Source organism: Hoplias malabaricus, chromosome 1 (genome assembly GCF_029633855.1).
Source record: "Hoplias malabaricus isolate fHopMal1 chromosome 1, fHopMal1.hap1, whole genome shotgun sequence".
NCBI classification, from domain to species: domain Eukaryota; kingdom Metazoa; phylum Chordata; class Actinopteri; order Characiformes; family Erythrinidae; genus Hoplias; species Hoplias malabaricus.
In genome coordinates, this window is record NC_089800.1 from 41,737,048 (window position 1) to 41,757,402 (window position 20,355).

Sequence of the window (20,355 nt, forward strand, 5' to 3'; positions counted from 1 at the left end):
ATGCTTCATGGTTATAGGTATGTATCATGGACACATGAAGTATCCTATATAGCCAAACGTTTTTGCACATCTGATTCAACATCTCTTTTAAGTCAAGGACATTAATATTTGTTTTGGAAAGTTGAGGTTAGGGGCTTGAATGTACCTGAAAGGTTCTCAAGGCATTCAGTCATGTGGACATTAGTGAGGTCATGTACAGAAGTTGAAGGCTGAAGTTCTAGATCACAAACACCCCTCCAAACAATCCCAAGGGTATTGAATGGTGATCCGTCACTCCAGAGAAATCAGTTCCAATGTTCCACAGCTCAATACTAGGGGGATATACATCCTTCTAATCCACACTTGTAATAGAACACTCATGTTAATCTTTTTCTGCGGAGAATAAACAATATGTGCATCCGGTATTGTGTCTACAAGGGGTACATCTATAAGAAGCTGAATTCACCAACTATAGAAGTTGTCTGTAAATTCTGAAACATAGAGTGTATACCAGCATTTTGATGTAAACTCCACTGGCCTAATGCCCATTAGGAGAAAAAGTATAAGAAGCCCAAAACACTCTTTAACTCATCAAATATTAATCATGAAATTTTATTTGTAGTATTCTATGAAAGTCAAATTCTGTTCATTGTGATCAATAATTAATTAGGAGCCCTCTCTTCTCTATGATGAAAATGCATGCTTTCCAAGACTCAAGACCACTCATCTATTCAGACCATTCACATGTCATTATACAAGAGCATTAATTACCATAAGTGAACAGCAGCTGGCTTTCAGTGTATCCTTGTTCTACGGTCTAGAAGCTGGAACATTCTCACTTCTGAATAAGGGCACTTGTGCTCCGAAATGAGGAAATCACTGCTTACTTCACTCTCCGTGCCCCACTGACATGTTGCACTTTGCCAAAGAAAAGCTGCTCTCATACGCAAGATCCCAGCCTTCAATATTGTAGTGCACAAGCCTTGTAATCATCCAACAACACTGCAGAAATGCACAATTCTGAAGAGCCAGAAACTATAGGAGCTAAACGCGCATGTCATTTCTGGCTTTCTTGTGGACATTCTGGAAAGCCCTTTGAAATGAAGCCAGGCATTAATGCACCATGAAAAAGAAACGACTAGTTGACCTTGCAGTAGCTGTCACTATGTCCAGCCATTGAAAATAGGAGGAATAGGGGGCTAGAAAGAAGAAGCCACTGTGTATGAATGTTTACAATATTTCATGCTGCTATATATTATTCAGCAGGCCAAAGAGGGAGGGAGTAAAAGAGACAGAGGGAGGCAGAGACATGGAGAGACGGAGACAGGGTGAGCACAGCCTCTGCCGCCGCTGTAAGCACTTTGCCGGCGGAGAACTTAAACAATGACATCATCTCTGCAGCACTGATGCCAGGACTAGCAGTTCAATTTGCATTCAATCTACCGATTTTTATGACTGGCGTGCCACCAAGAAACAGCTTCTCCCTTTCCATAAATAAATAAAAACTACCCATTTAATATCACTTAGAGGCATTGGTAAACATTTAAAAACCTGGACGCCGGGGAGCTATTTCCGTGTTAATGGCAGCAGCATGCTGTGCATTACTGCCGTGAATCAGTCACAGAATGTCAGTGCTCTTATTGATATAGGAGCAGGTAGAAAATGTCTGAAAGATGCACCACAAGCACCCACGGCTCGAGACGGTTTTGTTTTAGAGGTGACTCATGGCCTGTTCAGGCTGACGGCAAGTACCTGCGGGGAAATGCAGCCCCGTCTCAAGTGAGCATAAGCCAGCAGACTGTTCAGACAGATTCCTCTCACAGTTCACAGCATGAATTCAAAAAAAAAAATGTTAAAAAACCACCTCACACCCACTTTGGATTATTATTGGCACTATCCATCTTTATGCTTTTTCCCCTCCCTCTGCAGTCCCTGCTTTCTGCAAAGGATTTACAGCTCGTATAAAAACATTGCACAACAATGAGACACGCAAAACACTCTCTAGTTCACAGCTGTCCTCAAATTAGATTATATTATGGTACACGGAATTATCATGCAGTTCTCCATTCAAATTTATTTCAGTTTCACTTCAGTTTATGAGTTTTAATTTGTCTCAAAAAAGGAGTCATGTTCTGGTTCCTGGAAGAAACCTACTTTCAATCACTTCAGCTTAAAAAGAAAAATAATCCAACTAAAAAAACAATGACTTCAACACAAGTAAAGGCATGCAAGTTAAACTTGCCTAATGTTTTGGGTAAACATGATAAATGCCCTTTCTTTAGTCGTTAAATGTTGCATGTCCTGAATCACACATTTTGTTCTTTAGAGAGGTTCTTTTTACATTAGTATTCATGAGGCTTCAGGAGCAGCTCCCTTTGAAGCGATCATGTATCCAAAATCAATACCTATTCCGAATCTAATGAAAACAACTTTGAAAGAAACTGATGGAAATTATGACTCGAGCTGTTTCCAGAGAAACGGAAATCTTAATAAACGTGAAGTTCTTCCAGAGCTAAAAGGACAGACGGAGAGAGATGAGAAAAATGAAAAGCAATTACAAAATGGGATTAGACACTGGCTTGATTGCAGCAGGAGATTTATAATACAGGTATGGGCCTTACGAAATGTGCCTGAATTAAAAGCACTTGTCTTCAGCCAAGACATTCCTTTTGGAAATTAACTTTGAAGCAAGAACCCTGACTTTCAATCAACAGCATCAAACAGCAATCCACTGTCAGAAATAATCATACAGTACCAAATGGTACACCTACACATTACTGGTCTGGTGGTCACTTAGCATCAGACATAATGCAATAACACAAAACCGTCACAGGAACATTCAGACTCAAAGGCTGACGTATTCACCTTGCTCTTGTGGCTTGGCACTGTGACAACATATTTATGCCAATGACTGCTGAAACAATGTCCAAGTCATAGTGAGCAGCCACTGGCAACTCGTCATATAGGCCGTAAAGTGAAACCTTCCCATGTCAATATCAGCTCTGTCATAAAATTTGTTCAATATTAAATGCCAGTACTATTATGCACCAATTACCCCATGCTCCCATTGAGCTCACAACCACTTCAGAAAACACAGTGCTCTCAAATTACATAAAGCTCTTGCTGGTTTTATCATCATATTAACATTGCCCTCTTTCAGAAACCGGCCTAATCCTCCATTCATACTTTCTAGGAACATACAATAGTGGGCTTTCGGCCTCACAGATAGACTTTTCATGTTAGTACATAAGATGATGTCCACTACAGCCAAATACCAAAAGGGATGAAAGGTGAACACAAGAAGGAAATCTAAACTGGAACATCTGAGGGCAGCAATGCTCTTGAGAGCAGTAGCTGACATGACCTCCATTCAGGCCTCAAACAACACTTCATAAATGATTTCCTCTATTTACTCGTAGTCCATATTTCACTTCTCCAGTCGTGTTCATGCAAGACATGTAGACATCAATATATGCATAAATAAGACATTTTGTTTTGTTGTTCCTATACACCACCAGTATAATACCTCAGTAGTACTACAGTTATAATTATTAGGTGAAAATGTGACATTGTTAATAGGGACACACCTATCAGAACTGTTGGCCGATATCAATGGCTAATTTTTTTTTTTTTTCAGGTTGGGCTGGATAATAATTCAATATCAATATGTATTTACCATATAAAATGTTTCAATAACAATGATATGGGTTTAAGCACATCTTCAATAAATCAATATACATTATTTACAGCATTTGCCATCGATGTTCATTACAGTGACGTTGCACAAAATTTAAAATTAGTATAAAATATTACTATTGACAAGAGGTTTATGTTTGATGGTTTGATGGATTACTTGTCTGTCGTTGGCAGTTTTTCTGTGGGTTTTTAATTGTTCATATCAATACCAAAATTTTATCCTTATCAATCAAAATTGAAATATAGAAATATATTGTGATATACATTTTGGCCATATTGACAAGCCCCATGCTGAAGCAGACAAATAAAACTTTTTCAAAATAAGACTTGGATTATACCCATCTGTATTAGCATTACAGTGAAATGTATACGTAGGGCTACAAATGCAGTAAAACAAATAAAATGCAGACATTTTAACACAGTGACAAAGTGACTGCACAAATGCTCAAAATTATAGCTAATATTTATTTTGAAATAACAGTTCAATACCAATATTTTTGAGCATTTATCTGCCAAGGCTATGATTATGATAAAACTGTCTCTGACATCATGTCTCTTTTCAAAAGGCTCCAAATACCAGTTAAAACATGTTAGACTGTTAAAAGAACTCCACCAATTCATTATATGAAAGTGTTTTCTCTTTGCGCTAATTCCTAGCTAAATCCAACATATTAGTTTCCTTATGGTGATCATATGACCATCTGATCACATGACGACTGAAGAAAACAACCTCTTACAGTAGCTAGCAGACATGAAGCATTGAGAAGGGTCTAATGCCCTGCCCAGCTTAAGCAAGGCTTAAGGGTTGATTTAAAATGAATGGCAAAGGCATTCCTTTTCTCAGAAGAATAAGAAGTTGCCCCCCCCATCACCACCACACACACACACACACACCTTTTTATTTTAATTGATGTGGATGAAGGAAAGGACTGGACTGCAGCTTTCACAATGAGACACAGCTCCCAGTGCAAAACAACAACTGGCTTACACCAATCAGACAGAACAAAAAATGCATCCTCATTTCTACAATCACTATCCACAGTTTAATCAGCTCCACTTACCATTTATGAGCATTTTGTCATTTTACAACTACACGTTGTCATCCATATGCTGTTCTGCATACTTTGTTTGCCCCACTTTCACCATGCTCTTTAATGGTTTGGACAACAGACCAGGTATTATTTGTTTATTGGACCAGATACTGCAGTGTTGATGGAGTTTTTAATATTATAGCCAATCAGTGTATCCTCCCAACGCAATGTAGACAATTTAATGTTCTTGGACATTAATTCTGCCCAAATTAATCATCAATCAAAATGTTCAAATCAACAGCTGATGATGAAGGACGCTTTGATTAGAGCAATGCTGACATAGCTTATAGGTATTCACCAATCATGGCCATAGTTACAGAGACCACAGCTGGGGATCAGAGGTTCAGTCACATAAAAAAGGCTCTCGTCAGACATATTATTTCTGAAATACTGACAGAATTCTGAGGTCCACACACACACTGTTCATAGTGACTCATCAAGCCTACTTACAACCTTAGCTATTACACTGCCTTGCAAAAAGATTCAAATCTATTAACCTGTTGTACAAGGTGCTCTAGTCAGAAAAAAACCACAGCCAAGCTGTGTGAACACAGAAACATACATGACAAAACAGGATGTTTTTTTTTTTCATTGTTATGAAGAAAATACAAACCTGACACCTTTCAAAAAGCATCATACACAGGACAGCAATACATAAACACTCAAAATGTTTGGTAAAAGGATGAGATCTCATTGCAGGACCATTAGCAAAAAAATATAACCTTTTTTTTTGTTGGGTTTTAAAAGCAATGCGTTTAAAGGCAGAGAGCAAGCATTGCCTAACAATCCAATCTGAAAATCTGACCAGTGGCAATAACAATTCTGTAAGCAAATATCTGCAGACAATGATATTTTTTGATAGTCTTGCGCATGCCTTATCAAAAATCAACACAGTAATCTTGTAAGTCCTAATATGCACAAACAAAATGACGCAATAAAAAAGAAAAACAAAAAAGCCTTACATTTTTGTGGTGTGTGCTAAGTGATATTCCTAATTTCTTCAAAATGGTTACCCACATAAAAATATTCTTTGTTTTTAGGACACAGACTGTTGGGAGTGGAGCTTTGCACAAACAGGAAACATGAGAGCTAGACTCTATTAAAAATGGTTCTCTGAGAGTTATTTACTGAAGGCATTGGCTCTATTTAGAACCATTTACACTATACTGAACCAGGTGCATTGTGCAATGGTTATTTTCATGAATAAAATGCTATTTCAGACTGATGGTGAATGTGTAAATGGTTCTTCTATTGTTATGATGTCTGGCTTTTTACAGCAGAATCCTTTTTGGTGCTACATAAAACCATCACGTTCTCCATAAATACACTGAACCAGTTAAACATGCAAATATTTCTGTTTGAAACGCAATTTCTGAACAGAACCACTGCCTTTTCTAAGGAGCCCTTGGAGAACCCTTTTTAAAATAGTGCACAATGTTTTACTTAATACCACGTTTATAGAGGGAATAATAAGATGGTAGCTGTTCTATTCGAAATTTCAAATGGAAGTGCAGGGCTGTAAATGGAAGCATAGGTATGTTGTGTAGTTCAGCTAAAGGAGAAAACAAGACTGAGGAACTGAGACCTGGCGCTTCAACGTCTCCTGTGTCTGCTGTAGGTGACACAATAAAAACGTCCACACTTGAGAGTTTAAATCTGATTGTTTCACTCGAATACCCTAGAACTATCCATTCCAGTGATCTCCACTGATAACTGTTAGTGAAGGGGCGTGGGAAAAGCGGTTCTTGGACCCAAACAGGTCACTCAACCGCCGTGGACGTTATCAGAGGGTCAACTCCGGCTGTGGACCGTAAATTTTGGTTCGACGGAGACGTTTTATGTAGTCGTTTCCCTGTCGTTAGTGCACAGGAATGAGACAGAAGCCCGCTCGGCTACTCACCCGTCCGTAGACCCGGAGCGCGGGGCTGAGCGCGGAGCTGCCCGTGCTGCGACGGCTCCTCTCGTGCGGCGAGGACTCTGCTCCCCGGAGCGCACTCTCCGGGACAAACACGGTAGAGAACCCGCGGAGCTGGGGTAGAGGGTCCAGCTGGACACGGAGGGAGGCTGAGACAGAGCCTGAGAGCAAACACACAGAGAGAAACACACACAGCATCCTGCACCACTGCCCTGGCGCCATGTTTGTATATGTTTGTGTTTCTGTGTGAGTAACAGCGCCCCCCGCGGAAACTACAAACACTGCAGCATGGGCAGCGATCCAGAGTCGGAAACCTTCCGACCAGCACCGAACTGAGCGAAGTCGGGTTCACTTGTGGGTTTACTGGTCAACCCTCTGGTATTTACAGCTTTCCGCAGTGTCCAAACCCCGCCGCACATCGCAATATTCACTAACTACAGCTCACACACCGTTTAAGCTCAATTATGATGTTTTATGGAGTCGATGCAAAAATAACATAGACATTTGTATTCCCTCGAGTTCAGCTGCACAAGGGTTTAGGTTTGTGGCATTGCACCTTTAACATCTGGTTCGGCTTCCACAGCTGGAATGGGCTAAAAAGAACCAAACCATACAATAAGTTCATGTATGAATGCATCCCTTTTATACGAAGTTAGCTTACTCCTACACCCAAGCTTTCACTGTCTCATCACTCTCTCACTCATGTTTAGCAGGAGGAAAGTATACAGGCACCATATGCGATGAACTTTTTTTTTTTTGCTGACAGTGTTGGCGCCAGTAATAGTGTGCTTTTGTTTACCTTCAGGATCTTTGCAGTTTCCTTCAGGATTAATAAAAGTCTTGTTTTTACAATCACTCAGTGTGTGGGTGTGAAAATATTCGAAGTGAAAGAATGAATGAGGTTTTAGCAAACAGTAGCCTACTACATTTGATTATTTTTTTCTGTCACAGCAGTGTGCAAGTCCTTGTATTACACCACACGAATACCATACAGAAATAATTTTAAGGATTACTATATTTGTTTGTAAAGTGAAACTAACAGGATAGATTTTACTTGGAAAGAGAGTGTTCAGTGTGATGTTCACCTTAACATTTAACATTATGTATGTAAAGTATTGTTCACTTTAGGATATAAATATATAACATTTACGGCATTGATAAACTCACAAGTAACTTTGTTATACATTTTTCTGTTTTCTTTTTCTATTTTGTGATTTTTGTTCTGATCTTTTCTGCAGCATTTCTCTGCCTAACATGTCTGACTGATCATTCTGACACTGTATTTCTAGTTCATTCTCTCTCTAGCTCATCCCATTACATTCACACTTCTAAAGTTTTTTTTTGCTTTGTATACACCACACTGCAGGACATCCCAGATCCACTAAATTATTAAAGTTATTTGGCTTATGTCAGTTCCATTTATTCTTCAGGACAGTTACTATTAGATTCCCTCTGGAGTTTAATACAATACCCATGACCCAATTTTTATATCAACAGTGATATAATAAAGACCACAGCACATTCCAAAGATTCCTCTTTACACTTATACCTGGAGCTCTTGCAGTGAGATATACCCAGGTACATTTCTGGCTTATAGAAACTAGCCTTACTGTGTGTTAGTGTCACCATTGTTTACTATCTGATTAAATTACACAGTCAACAGAGAATCTCCATTACACTCACAATAGGGACACTCCCTTAAAACCATTGCCAGGGACACAGCTGTATTGATAGGCAGAGTAACTTTCTGTATCCTAAAGTCATCCTTTATACCAGCGTTGTAGCATTTGTTCCTACATCTTGTTTAACTGTTTTGGACACTATATTTCCAAAGTTCATAGAAACCTCCTATATAGACATAGTCACTTCTCATCACTTGAATTCATGTTATTTCAGGTGTAATTTCCATAGAAAATAATGGAATGAATTTAGACGACTTCTATGAGCCATGGAACTGCTTTGCCAGGAGTAATGGAACTCTTTTAGCTGAATGCCACTAAATCCTCACAGAAATGTTTCAGCATCTAATGAAACCCCCCAGTAGAATTTGTTACTACAGCAAAGGGAGCTAAACACTTAATATCCATAATTTCAGAGGAAATATTGGCTGAGGAAACACCCAGACTGTATCTATAAAGATGATATTGTGGCAATATGTACCTAAACTGTTTGGTACATTTTATTCACCTGGAATAAAATGTTGTTAAAATGTTATGCATGTTTTATGCACAGTTTTATGAGATATGTGAGTTCAAGGAGAGTACATCTCTTATCTGGTTTTATTTCCCTTATATCAGTATAATGCAAAAGTGATGCTGCTTCTTCTGTACACACAATGCAAATGATCAAACAGTTGCAGAACTGAAATGTATTTTAAAGTATCAAAGATGGAAAGAAATAAAATTGAGCCAAAGGAGGGTATGTTAAGTTCAGTTGTAATATTTCAATTCATTGTTCAATGCTCTTTGAGCCACTATTTTAAAGCAAGCTTTATCAACAGTTAATCCTGCCTGAACTGCTTTTGCTTCTTGTTCTTTGTAGTTCTTGTTTTTATGTGGCAAATACAAAAAGCTGCACACAACATAACCAAAAAGCAACTCCATGAATCACAGCACCCATAACTCCTGGTAAATGGAGTTACATAGAACAAGTTGACTTAGATCAAATTGACAAATAAATAATTTTAAATATTTTTCCAACAAGGGTTAATAAAAAAAAAAATATATATATATATATATATATATATATATATTTTTTATTAACCCTGGTTGGAAAAATATTTAAAATTATATATATATATATATATATATATATATGTGTGTGTGTGTGTGTGTGTACAAAATGTAAAAGTATTAATTTATTGACACAATCTGAAGTCTTGGCCTCAACAATTGTCTTTAGTGTTCACTGAGCTGCTGAGTTTTGTAATCAACATCGCCATCTAGTGGTCAGTTTACTGTAGTAGAAAATTGCACATTAAAATAAAAACAATGATAAAAGCTACTAATGGTTTCGCAAGGTAAACCTTTCACCACAACAATTTATATTCCATAGACCTCTGTTGGTGACATCCCTCTCAGATAAATTATACATTACAACAACTGAGGCGTGGGTATGATTTAAAAAGGTGGAGGAACGAGATAAAAATATCTTAACATTATTAATTATTCCCACGCCTTATTATGTCGTTCCAATATTTTAATAAGAAGGGACGTAAAAGGGTTCCTTAAATACTTAAATATCCTTAAAAGGGTTCAGCCTGACATTCAGCAACAGTCATGTGGTGAAACCCAATTTACAGTTAAGGATTATTGTCGCTCTTTCTACTGAAACAGATTTTAAGGTAGATGTGAGGAGAAAGTTTAAGGACCTAGCTCAGTGTTCCTTAAGCAAATTACACTAAACATTAAACCCAAGTCACGGAAGTTTTATATATACTAGTTAAAGCTTTAAAGCTCTAATCCATTTGTGATTAGAGCTTGTGTGAAAGATATCCCTACACAGATTTCTATGTAGGTTAGCTAGCTAGTTATCTAGCTACCACGACAACAGCAGTCAGTGTAAGACCGAACTGAATGAACGACAAGGTAGATAACTATATTCAAACAAAAAAAAAAACTCTGTTTAAAAGCAATGAGTGCAATCTTAGTTTTAATATTTGCATATGTTTTACGTGTACAGTTTAAAACCGTTAAGTAATGCTCTGTAGCAGAGGCAGCTTGGCTTTGGCGCCACAGAAAACAACAGCATTTGTCCTCGTTGCATGGCAACAAGCCCGCTGTGTGGAACTACATTTTTTGGCGGAGGAAGTTAGATTTTTTTACATGTATTATATTATATTTTTATATTACCTTTACTTCGTATTAGTATTGAATAAAAACACGGGCACTACTGTTACCGACCCTAGCTGAAGTTTACTGTAACATTAATATACAACTGACTGTGACTGCAGCCTGTGGGGGTTTAGCTCCGAAAACCAAAGCAGAAACTCCATCATCTCTTTTTTTTACCTGCTTTGCAGCACGATATATATTATTAGTGTCAGGTAGGAAATATATTTGTCAGGACTAAATTTCAAATCTTCTTAATTATTGTAACTGTGTTAAACAGCTATCCCTTGCTATGTATTATGTCTAATAATTGCATAGGAGGTGGGATAAATTAATCAGCAGATGAACAGTCATTTCAACAGACAGAGGAAAAATGCAAGTAGTGGAACCTCTACCTACGAACTTAATCCGTTCCATGACCCTGTTCGTAAGTGGAAAAGTTCATTTCTCGAGTCAATTTTCCCCATTTAAAATATTGGAAAAGCAATTAATGCGTTTCAGCCCAACCCGAAAGTCACCCTTTTTGCACTGATATATATTTATAAAACTCTCAAATTAGTAAAAAAAAAAAATATACACATGACATTACTAAAAATAAAAAAGAAATACAGTGATAACAGTAATAAAAAAGAAATAAAAAAGTTTTAAGTGGTTACATATCGCTACCTTGAAGACGTGACGACTGTCTGGAGGAGTAACACAGGCCCTGGCTGTATGACGGGAGGTGCGGGGTAGGGGGGGATAACGGAGAGTCGGCGGGTGAATGTGGGGAGACGAAGCGTACATACGGCTTAACTTAGCACGAATTTCGATGTTATTTACACTAATGCTAAGTTGCTAAAACCACAATTTGCTAATCTTAAAACCTCGAGGGTCCAGAGAAAAAGGGTCAATGACTCAAGTCTGGCCGCGCTGGGAGACTCGCCTATTGGGGTCAGTGGCCATTTCCAGCCGCCGGCTCGGCTGAGGCTCGGGTTCGTTTCTAGAGTCATGGTTCGTTGGTGGAGGCAAAAAAATTCTAATGTGGTTCGTATCTTGGAAAAGTTCATTAGTATAGGAGTTCGTTAGTAGAGGTTCCACTGTATAAGGAACTCAGCAGCTTTGGCCAACAATGTGATGGTCACCAAACAGGTCTTGTTTGGTGTTCCTGATGTGCAGTGGTTAATACCTACAAAGGTTGTTCAAGGAAGGACAACCAGTGAGCCAGAGACAGGGTCATGGATTCCCAAGATTCACTGATGTGCATGGTTACAAAGGCTAACTGGTCTCTAACATAAACTTATTCAGCCAGATGTGCTAGCTATGTTTTTCAGTAGCTCTTTTGATGGATCAGCCCCGACACACATCAGTTAAAATTAAGTGGCCATGATGACTATCATCAGTTGCTTAATTGGACCAGTTTTTGTAGGTACTGACAGCAGCATAACTAAATAATATGGGTTGTAATTAAATATGAACAAAAACAGCTTTAACAGATTTGTTATTTAAATCACTTTCACATTGTGATTTCTGTGCCTGTGTCTCTTCTGGAGCAGTTGATTATATTCAGTAGTCTAATTAATGAAAAAAGCTTGTTGTGTGCTGGGACAGGTTTGTAGAGTAGAGAAACACAACTATGTGTAGAGTGTTGCATCATTAAACTGGGATCAAGAACTGAAATAAATTAGGCAGAATTGGTCTCTTTGGGATGATTTTTGGTTTAAAATAAAATGCCAAAGTTCAAAATTAACAGCTTTGACCAAAATAATATTATTAAATCACCTTGAAAAAAAAAGGTTGAAAATAGATGTAAATACAGCAGGTCATTTTATTTTCTCAAATATATTTTAGCATTTATAAAGTAAGTAATGAAATTGGACTAGGTACAACCCACATCTGCTGAGAAACCTATAAAGGCAGTAAGTGGTATTTGATGACACTTTTCTTGAGTTTTTTGGGTCATTTGCATGTCTTTTCTCAAACAGGAAAAAACTGAGAACAATGACTTGTACAGGTTCACCAGTGACACTCAGGCACACAGATATCAAAGGACCTAAAATGAAGTTGGCAGAGGTATGTTTTTATTATGAAAATATTAAAAACAATAGATAAATTTGTTCTAATGACAGGATTTATTATTTATTGTTTCAAATAATAAAAAGGGACCTGGAGATTGTGGGTTAAAGTCCCGCTCCAGGTGACTGTCTGTGAGGGGTTTGGTGTGTTCTCCCTGTGTCCCTGTTTCCTCCGGGTGCTCCAGTTTCCTCCCACAGTCCAAAAACACACGTTGGTAGGTGGATTGGTGACTAAAAAGTGTCCATAGGTGTGAGTGTGTGCGTGTGTGTGAGACCTGTGAAGGACTGGCGCCCCCTCCAGTGTGTGTTCTTATCTTGCACCTAGTGATTCCTGGTAGGCTCCAGACCCACTGCGGACCTGAACTGGACAAGAGGTTACAGACAATGAATGAATAAATGAATGAATTTACTACGGTTTAATAATGCAATGATTATTCCATATTCAGTCTAAACAGATTAACAATAATAAAACAAAACAAAAAAAGCAATATATTTAATAAAAATGAATATGTTTAAAATTAGGTGGCATGGTGGCGCAGCAGGTAGTGTCGCAGTCACACAGCTCCAGGGGCCTGGAGGTTGTGGGTTGGATTCCCGCTCTGGGTGACTGTCTGTGAGGAGTTGGTGTGTTCTCCTCGTGTCCGTGTGGGTTTCCTCCGGGTGCTCCGGTTTCCTCCCACAGTCCAAAAACACACGTTGCAGGTGGATTGGCGACTCAAAAGTGTCCGTAGGTGTGAGTGAATGTGAGTGTGTGTCACCCTGTGAAGGACTGGCGCCCCCTCCAGGGTGTATTCCTGCCTTGCGCCCAATGATTCCAGGTAGGCTCTGGACCCACTGCGACCCTGAATTGGATAAGCGGTTACAGATAATGAATGAATGTTTAAAATTGGTAAGATGATGCAATATTACTAGAACTGCCCAGTGAGCTATGAGGAGGGCCAACCTTCGTATAAATCTAAATGAAATTTGACATTTCAGAGTAAGCACTGGAAACACAATAAAATGTGTCAAGCAGTGCATAGTTTTGTTTCTAAATACATTATATATCATATAGGTTGAACATGCAGATACATATTCAGCGAATTCCCCAGCAAAGAAGATGAAGGGGCACTGCACCAAATCACCTTCTGTGACAAATGGTTTTGAAACAGCATGGGCAGGTTTGTTCAATTTCATCGTCAGTGTTTTGAGTTTCATAGAATAGGCCGTACAATGCTATCATTAAATACATCTGCTCCATGAAACATTTTAGTCTCCTTTGTTCTAGCCTGTGTACTTACCATGATGACCAGATGAAATGATTAGGGAAATAAACACTTTTGTGTTTGAAATATAACTTTTTTTGTTTAACTTTTGTGTGTTTATTTCTCATCATGTTTTAGATGCTGTCATGGAGATCAATCTCATGTTTTCAAATTACTCAGAGGTCTTAAGGTAAGAGCACACAAACAGTAATGTCCAGGGTTTTAAGGGATGCACCCTAGTGGGACTTGTCAGCAGATGCCAGTATCCATTGTTTTTGTTATGGAATTGCAGTATATACAGTACCTGCAGAAATTAAAATTTACCCAGCATCACCTGAGTGCATTACCTAAATGACAACCAGAATAAAAGTGTTGCTTATTATCATCTTGGAAGCTCCAGAGTGAAAATCTACAAGAAATGTGGGAGTAGTTCACAAGTAAAACTACACAAGAACATAGATTTGGTATGAAAATTGCCAAACTATGCCAAACACTGGCCCTTCAGAACTAGAACTGAATATTACTCGTCCTACGCATGTCGTCTTTTCTTATTAAACATAGAAAAAGGCTTAATTATATGGCATTCACTGTGTCAGGCTGCACCAAGGGTTTAAAAGACGGATGAAAGCATATTTATTCGTGGCCTCTTTGCTCTGCTCTGCCATCTTTGTATAATAATTCAAAGATGTTTTTGAAGTTTGTCTAAAGGTTTTTATTTCAAAATAATCACAAAAATGTATCAAAGCAGACTGGCATTTGGACATAATATAGCCACTAAATGGCAATACAGTTTTCAAGGCCAGGAATTTGAGTGTAACTCGTGAATGCTTTGACCAATTCACAAGCCACGACCCCCGCCCCCCCCCACCACCACCGTGCTAGAAATGACAATTGACAGTGGGCAAGATAGACTTAATTTAACATAACTTTATAGTTAATGATATAATATTTCTAATGTAAACATTACTGTTTAATCATTTATCCAGTGTCATTTTATAAATGTACCAGTGATATCTTAATATATGCCATTATATTAAGAGTTATAATGGCATAGAGTTTTCTTTCATATTTTTGAAAGTCACTCTGCTTGTCTCTATATACATTCCTTCACTTTCTCCTTACTGATCTCATTAACCTGTTTCTCATTGTTCCTGCCCACCTCAGAGAGAGAGCAGCAATGGATGCCTTACAGACTGAGGAACTGGAGAACATACTCTCTGAGGCCATGAGCTTGGAATCATCACTTAAAGAGAAGAAGGAGCATCTGAGGCGGTCTTTGTCTATTATCTCAGACAAACTACAGGGATAGATTTATGGCTTCTGAAAAGGGAGGAGAAAAATACACCAGAAGAGTTTGTTTGATTTGGTTTCAATTCTCAGATTTCTCAGTTTTAGGTGTCTGGGACATACTTGATTTTACAATACGTTTATCACATTTTATGTTATGTTTCATGATATTTATGTTGTATTTCTGCACAGTAATCTGTTCTTCAAGAACCTTTGAAAGAAAAGTTTAGTGTTTTTGCTGTTTTGCCAAGAATAAAATTACATAGTGACATAAGATCAAAAATTCACTTCATAGACATTTTATTTTGCTTAAAAAGACTATATGTAAAAGTATTAAATTAAAAAAAAAAGTTCAGTATTATGTTGTAGTTTATCTCTTTCAGGCATGCAACCCAGATGGGATTGAAGATCCAATTTTGAATAGTTTTGTTTGCTTTGTAATAGGTATTGATTGTTAAAATAAATTTTCAGAATACCATCTGTTCACCAAATCGCTAAGATGCCAGACTCCTGGCGGTAACTGAAGCGTCTGTGTGTGGAATCTCATTAATGTTCTTCAGATTCCAGCTTGAAAAGCTCCGTGGAAGCCATACGGAATGTTGACAGGCACCTCGGCTCGGCCCAGTTCCTCAAAGTCTTTTGCATCCAGCACCAACAGGAAAGTGCTCTTATCCTGTGAAGAATTGTATTCATATTGTTAAAGATTATTAGCTGAATTCTGCTCATCTGTGTATACACACACACACACACACACATACATATATGTATATATATATATATAGAGTTTGTGTTACGAGGGCGTATGTTACAGGACAAAAACAGCCCTAAGCAACCCTTAATTCCCAGACAGGGATTAGATCTAGTTTGAATTGGATTTTCCATTGAAATTCTCTTAATTAGATGATGCTAATTCACCCACTTTTAAAAATAGATGGAAGCTAGGCTTGTGTGACCATATCATTTGTTTTCCATATTAGATAGGGGTCTTTGGCAGTGAAGTCTCAAATGTACGTTTGTCTTTATAATGAGGGATTTATGAACTATTTCCCTAGAGAAGGATGCTACAATATTCCTATCTATGCAGATTGTTTATGCTCGATCACATCTTGCATTGGATTTCTCAGTCACAAGTTTTTCCTTTCATATCGCACTGATCCTTAAGTATTATTGTTTTGATGATAGTTTTCAGATATTTTTATGCAGATTTAAATACAAATATAACACAGCTGCTCATATCTAAAAATCTACTGGCTTCCTGTCTTTCAAGCCCCAATAATAAATTTTTTTTCAAAGTCATTTTGAACTTTTCAATCTTTAGCCAATATCATAGTAACCTGGGCATTTTTAATCACACCATTAAGAATTTTTACCTCCAAAATAGTAACTTGAACCGTAAATTATTTAAAACCGTTGTTATTGACCCATTCATAATGAAATTCCATAATAATAATTCACATATCAGATTTTGCATGATATATAATATATAATGGCTATATTAATATATTGTAAACCGATTTAGGAGGAAAAGAACAATTTTGCCTACCTTATTAGGAGTTATAACCACTGAGAGAATAACTCCATCATCCTCCTCCACAGCATTGGGTGAAGGGACAAAGACTGGCTCCGAAGGGTAATACCCTGGCTGCTGCCAAATCTGTAATATCAAAGTTTCTTAAATTAACTTGTCTATCAGTGGACAACACACACACACACACACACTGGTGGTACTAGGTGATGCTGTTCATGTAATGAAATCCATAACTAACCTTCATGTGTTTGTCTTGAAGGTCAGTCTTAATGAGGGAGTCTCCTACCAGGTGCCTAAAACCACAGGCGTAGAAGTAACGGTAGGGATGGGTGTTATATTTTGTGTAGTTAATTTGTGGGAATTCCAGGCCACCATATTCCTGGAGATCATCACCATGAAGGTCTTCATGTGTACAGTAAACCTGTAAAATATTTCAGTGTGTTTACATATTTTCAGCAGCTGTACAAAGCTTTGTCATTTATATGTAATAACATAAACCAACCTTGTTCTTGCCTGTTTTGATGGCAGTTGCTGTGCTTTCTTGTCTGGTGTTCAAATTTAACTCGCAAGGTGTGTTGTTCCCCACAATGAGTGGCAGCACAAATCTTCGTGGAAATGTTCTGCAAATTGTGTTATAGACCTGTTCACAGAAGCATACAGAGTTGCATTTCAGCTCCAGTGCTTTTATATGAGCCATAGCTCAGTTCAACACCAGAGCCCAGGAGTGAGAATCAAGGAGTGTAACATTGATTTTTAGTCATTTTGGCTTGGTTCTCTTTATTCTCTTTCTCCAGATATAACCAGTACTCTTATTTCTATGTTCTTGCTTGTTTTCCTCTGTTTAACCTCTGTTTAAACCTCTGAAGGCAGGACAAGTGCCTTGAGTGCTTGCTATATACAAAAGACATACACAATAACACAAAATCAAAATGACCCATTATAGCCAACATTTCAGACTTAGGCAAATAAAAAAAAAATGACTTGGTTGTATTTTTTCACAGTTTGTGGGTGGGCAGACATTCCAGTTGCCCAAATGCATTTGCTAATGCCTTCAAAAATTCACTCATATTATGTTCCCTTAAATATACCTGTAAAGCCCGTTGAAGAACAGGTAATGGCATGACTTCATAATTTGAGTTGTGGCTTTGGCAACAGAATGGGCTGGGAATGCAAATGTGTTACTTGTAAAACGTTAACTCAATACTAATACTACTAGGTCATTCCTATTATAGTCTATTGGTGATCTTTTTGTTTTGAAACTCATTGTCCATTAATGCACAGTAGTTTTCACACTGTTTGTCAAAGGTCCAGACCACAAGAGGGCAGATATTATTTGGCTGGTGGATCATTCTCAGCACTGCTGTGAGTCTGGTGGTAGTGTGTTAGTATGTGTTGCTATGGTATAAGTGGATCGGACACAGCAGCACTGCAGGAACTTGTAAACATTATAGTGTCACTCCTGAACCGAGAGTAGTCTGCTATCTAAACATTTCCAAGGCAGCATCCTTAGACCACTGATGAAAGACTAGAGGATAACAAGCCCTGGTGCAACCATTAAGCTACTGTCTCTTACATTTCATCTACAAGGTGGAAAAACAAGGTAGGTGTGTATAATACAGTGGTCAGGGTATAAATACTCCAGCAGCACTGCCATGCCTGATCCTCTCATAGCAACACAACACACACCATCCCCACCAGTATAGTGCAGTGTAAGTGCAGTGCTGAGAATGGATTGTGAGTGTAAAACCAAGGAGGTGGCTTTATTGTTATGACTAATCAGTTTACATTTTAGCAAATGTTATACCTCATCAAGAGCTTCCCCAGATTTTCGAAGATTCTGAATCAAGAAATTGTTGATAGCGTTGCCATCATCAGAGCAACACATATCCATGATAAGGAAACCATTTTCCTCATAACAGTTGATCTGATGAAAGGTGGAAAATGGAGTGGCGTAGTATTTGATGGGACTCGGCTATAAAAGAATAGGATTTAGTTATTTACTCATCCTTGTCAACATTCTTAATATGATTTCTTTGTCAAAACTACATATAAGTTTAAAGTTATCACAGCTGTTTAAATTTGCAACTGTTAACTAACATTAATTCAACTTTAATTCTTCTCTGTACCTTTCCATTGTGCTTGTTGATCACATGGAAAACTGTTGTCTTTTCAGGGTCCCAGTATACACCGTCACTGATGCCTTTCCCTCGCATTTTCCCCGTCACAATTTTTAGCAGGTCAATTCTGATTGGCTGCTCAATGAACACCACATAATTCTCTGATATAGCTGAAATTATATACGTATATGTTCTGAACCAAAAGTACCACTTTCATATCGAAAACTAAGTACAAAAAAAGGAATTAATTAAAGTCTTTAAAGCATTTGGCGGCAGATATTAATACGGAGCCAATTACAATTTTAAATCATGTTACAAAAGTAGCTGAATGTAGCATTAGGAGTCTTGCCCAAGATTCTTATTGGTACACTGGACGACTCACCAAAACTGTGGTAGTATGAGGGTTTTGTTCTGTCCCCAGATGGAATGGTGCATATAACTGTGGCTCCCTCCAATGTGTCATTTGGACCAGACTTCTCTGGAGGCACTCTGATGATATTGTAAGATGCACCTAAAAGTAAATGAGAAAGACTTAGTATTTTTGTTTTTGCTAAAAACCTAATCTCAAAGATTGTCTAAGCTAAATACTGCCTTTCATTCTAAACAGCACTGTGAGTTTCAATCGACAGCAAATCTAAAAACTGACCTTTAGAATTATAAGAGTTGCCCATATTGTATGTAGTTCCATCAGGATCTGTATGAGGGTGAGCTGTTGCTCCATTGATAGCAATAAACTTACTCCAATCCACCTGTTACAAAAAAAAGAAAAACATTTACACATTAGGACAAGATGATTATTAATATAAAGACCTTATAATTTCACTTTTAATGTCAGAAATTATTAGGCCAGTATTAAACTTAGAGATTTGGTGTCCTTACCTTTTCCTTGGTCTCCAGGGTCTGTGGATCAATTTTGTGCATGAAATTTGTTTCTGTGCTGACATAGTAGTCTCCTTTATACTGGACAAAACTTACACTTGCATTGTCTGATGGTTCTGAAAGAGGGAAACATTTAAAACTTGCTTGGGATATCAACACCTATTTTTTGCATAGATTCTGATGTCTCTGCTGTTAGAGTGATTTATGCTGTTGTTTTGGCTGCACCATATGAGTGGAGATGAAGCATGCTCATGGTAAGCAGAGGTTAATAAAAGCAGATTCTGATGTAAGCTGTGTTCTTACTTTGCCTCTCAAAGCGGGACAGGAATCGCTGGAAGAAGTTCTTGCATGGGTCTGGCATGGCGAGTGTGCCAAATTCAGACACCACGATGCGGTTGTTCTCAACATTTTCCTTGTAGCAGTCACTCTTCAAGAAGCGACTCTTGTAGGTCACTATTCCACCTTCAATTCTGAACTGATGCATAAGAGCCATTCCATCAAACCAGTGGTTGAATCTGAGGAGCAGATTGTTTCACCAAATTGGGGATGATAACATAGTGACAGTTATAGTAAACTAAAGAATATTAATAGTACTCACTGGGTGTTTCCAAACTCAAACTTTCCAGGTCCATTCCTGAGGAAGTTTCCATGAATCCAAGAAGGAATAGTACCTTTGATTTTGGTGGAGATGGGCTGCTTTGTCTCATCCACAGAAGACACCAGCTTTTCGATGCA

At 38.0% G+C, this 20,355-nt stretch overlaps 3 protein-coding genes across 8 annotated transcripts in view; 1 reads left to right on the plus strand and 2 right to left on the minus strand.

The window, feature by feature from the left end:
- sorl1 (sortilin-related receptor, L(DLR class) A repeats containing) overlaps positions 1–6,912 on the minus strand; it is a 64,602-nt gene extending 57,690 nt beyond the window's left edge. For both annotated transcript variants that reach the window (XM_066662677.1, XM_066662672.1), the window contains exon 1: positions 6,667–6,912. In XM_066662677.1, the coding sequence (XP_066518774.1) occupies positions 6,667–6,903 (237 nt within the window). In that variant the 5' untranslated portion in view covers positions 6,904–6,912. The remainder of the gene's footprint in view (positions 1–6,666) is intronic.
- Positions 6,913–9,649: 2,737 nt separating this feature from the next.
- On the plus strand, positions 9,650–15,518 carry LOC136705999 (testis-expressed protein 12-like). 5 transcript variants are annotated; one of them, XM_066679886.1, is made up of 6 exons: positions 10,454–10,726; positions 10,830–10,938; positions 12,476–12,563; positions 13,620–13,725; positions 13,948–13,999; positions 14,974–15,475. In XM_066679886.1, the coding sequence occupies exons 3-6, from the start codon at positions 12,492–12,494 to the stop codon at positions 15,116–15,118; spliced, it is 375 nt and encodes a 124-aa protein (XP_066535983.1). In that variant the 5' UTR covers positions 10,454–10,726; positions 10,830–10,938; positions 12,476–12,491; the 3' UTR covers positions 15,119–15,475. The 5 variants fall into 5 exon arrangements, with proteins under 5 accessions (XP_066535967.1, XP_066536002.1, XP_066535992.1 ...); XM_066679870.1 differs by lacking the exons at positions 10,454–10,726; positions 10,830–10,938 and adding an exon at positions 9,650–9,700 and having other exon boundaries at positions 14,974–15,518; XM_066679905.1 differs by lacking the exons at positions 10,454–10,726; positions 10,830–10,938 and adding an exon at positions 9,891–10,024 and having other exon boundaries at positions 14,974–15,476.
- A 134-nt stretch (positions 15,519–15,652) lies between these two features.
- bco2b (beta-carotene oxygenase 2b) lies at positions 15,653–20,128 on the minus strand. The gene is made up of 10 exons (XM_066679858.1): positions 19,906–20,128; positions 19,621–19,730; positions 19,388–19,490; positions 19,124–19,252; positions 18,751–18,911; positions 18,429–18,596; positions 17,127–17,264; positions 16,863–17,045; positions 16,640–16,750; positions 15,653–15,769 (listed from the first exon to the last, which is right to left on the minus strand). The coding sequence occupies exons 1-10, from the start codon at positions 20,111–20,113 to the stop codon at positions 15,653–15,655; spliced, it is 1,428 nt and encodes a 475-aa protein (XP_066535955.1). The 5' UTR covers positions 20,114–20,128.
- Between the last annotated feature and the right edge of the window lie 227 nt (positions 20,129–20,355).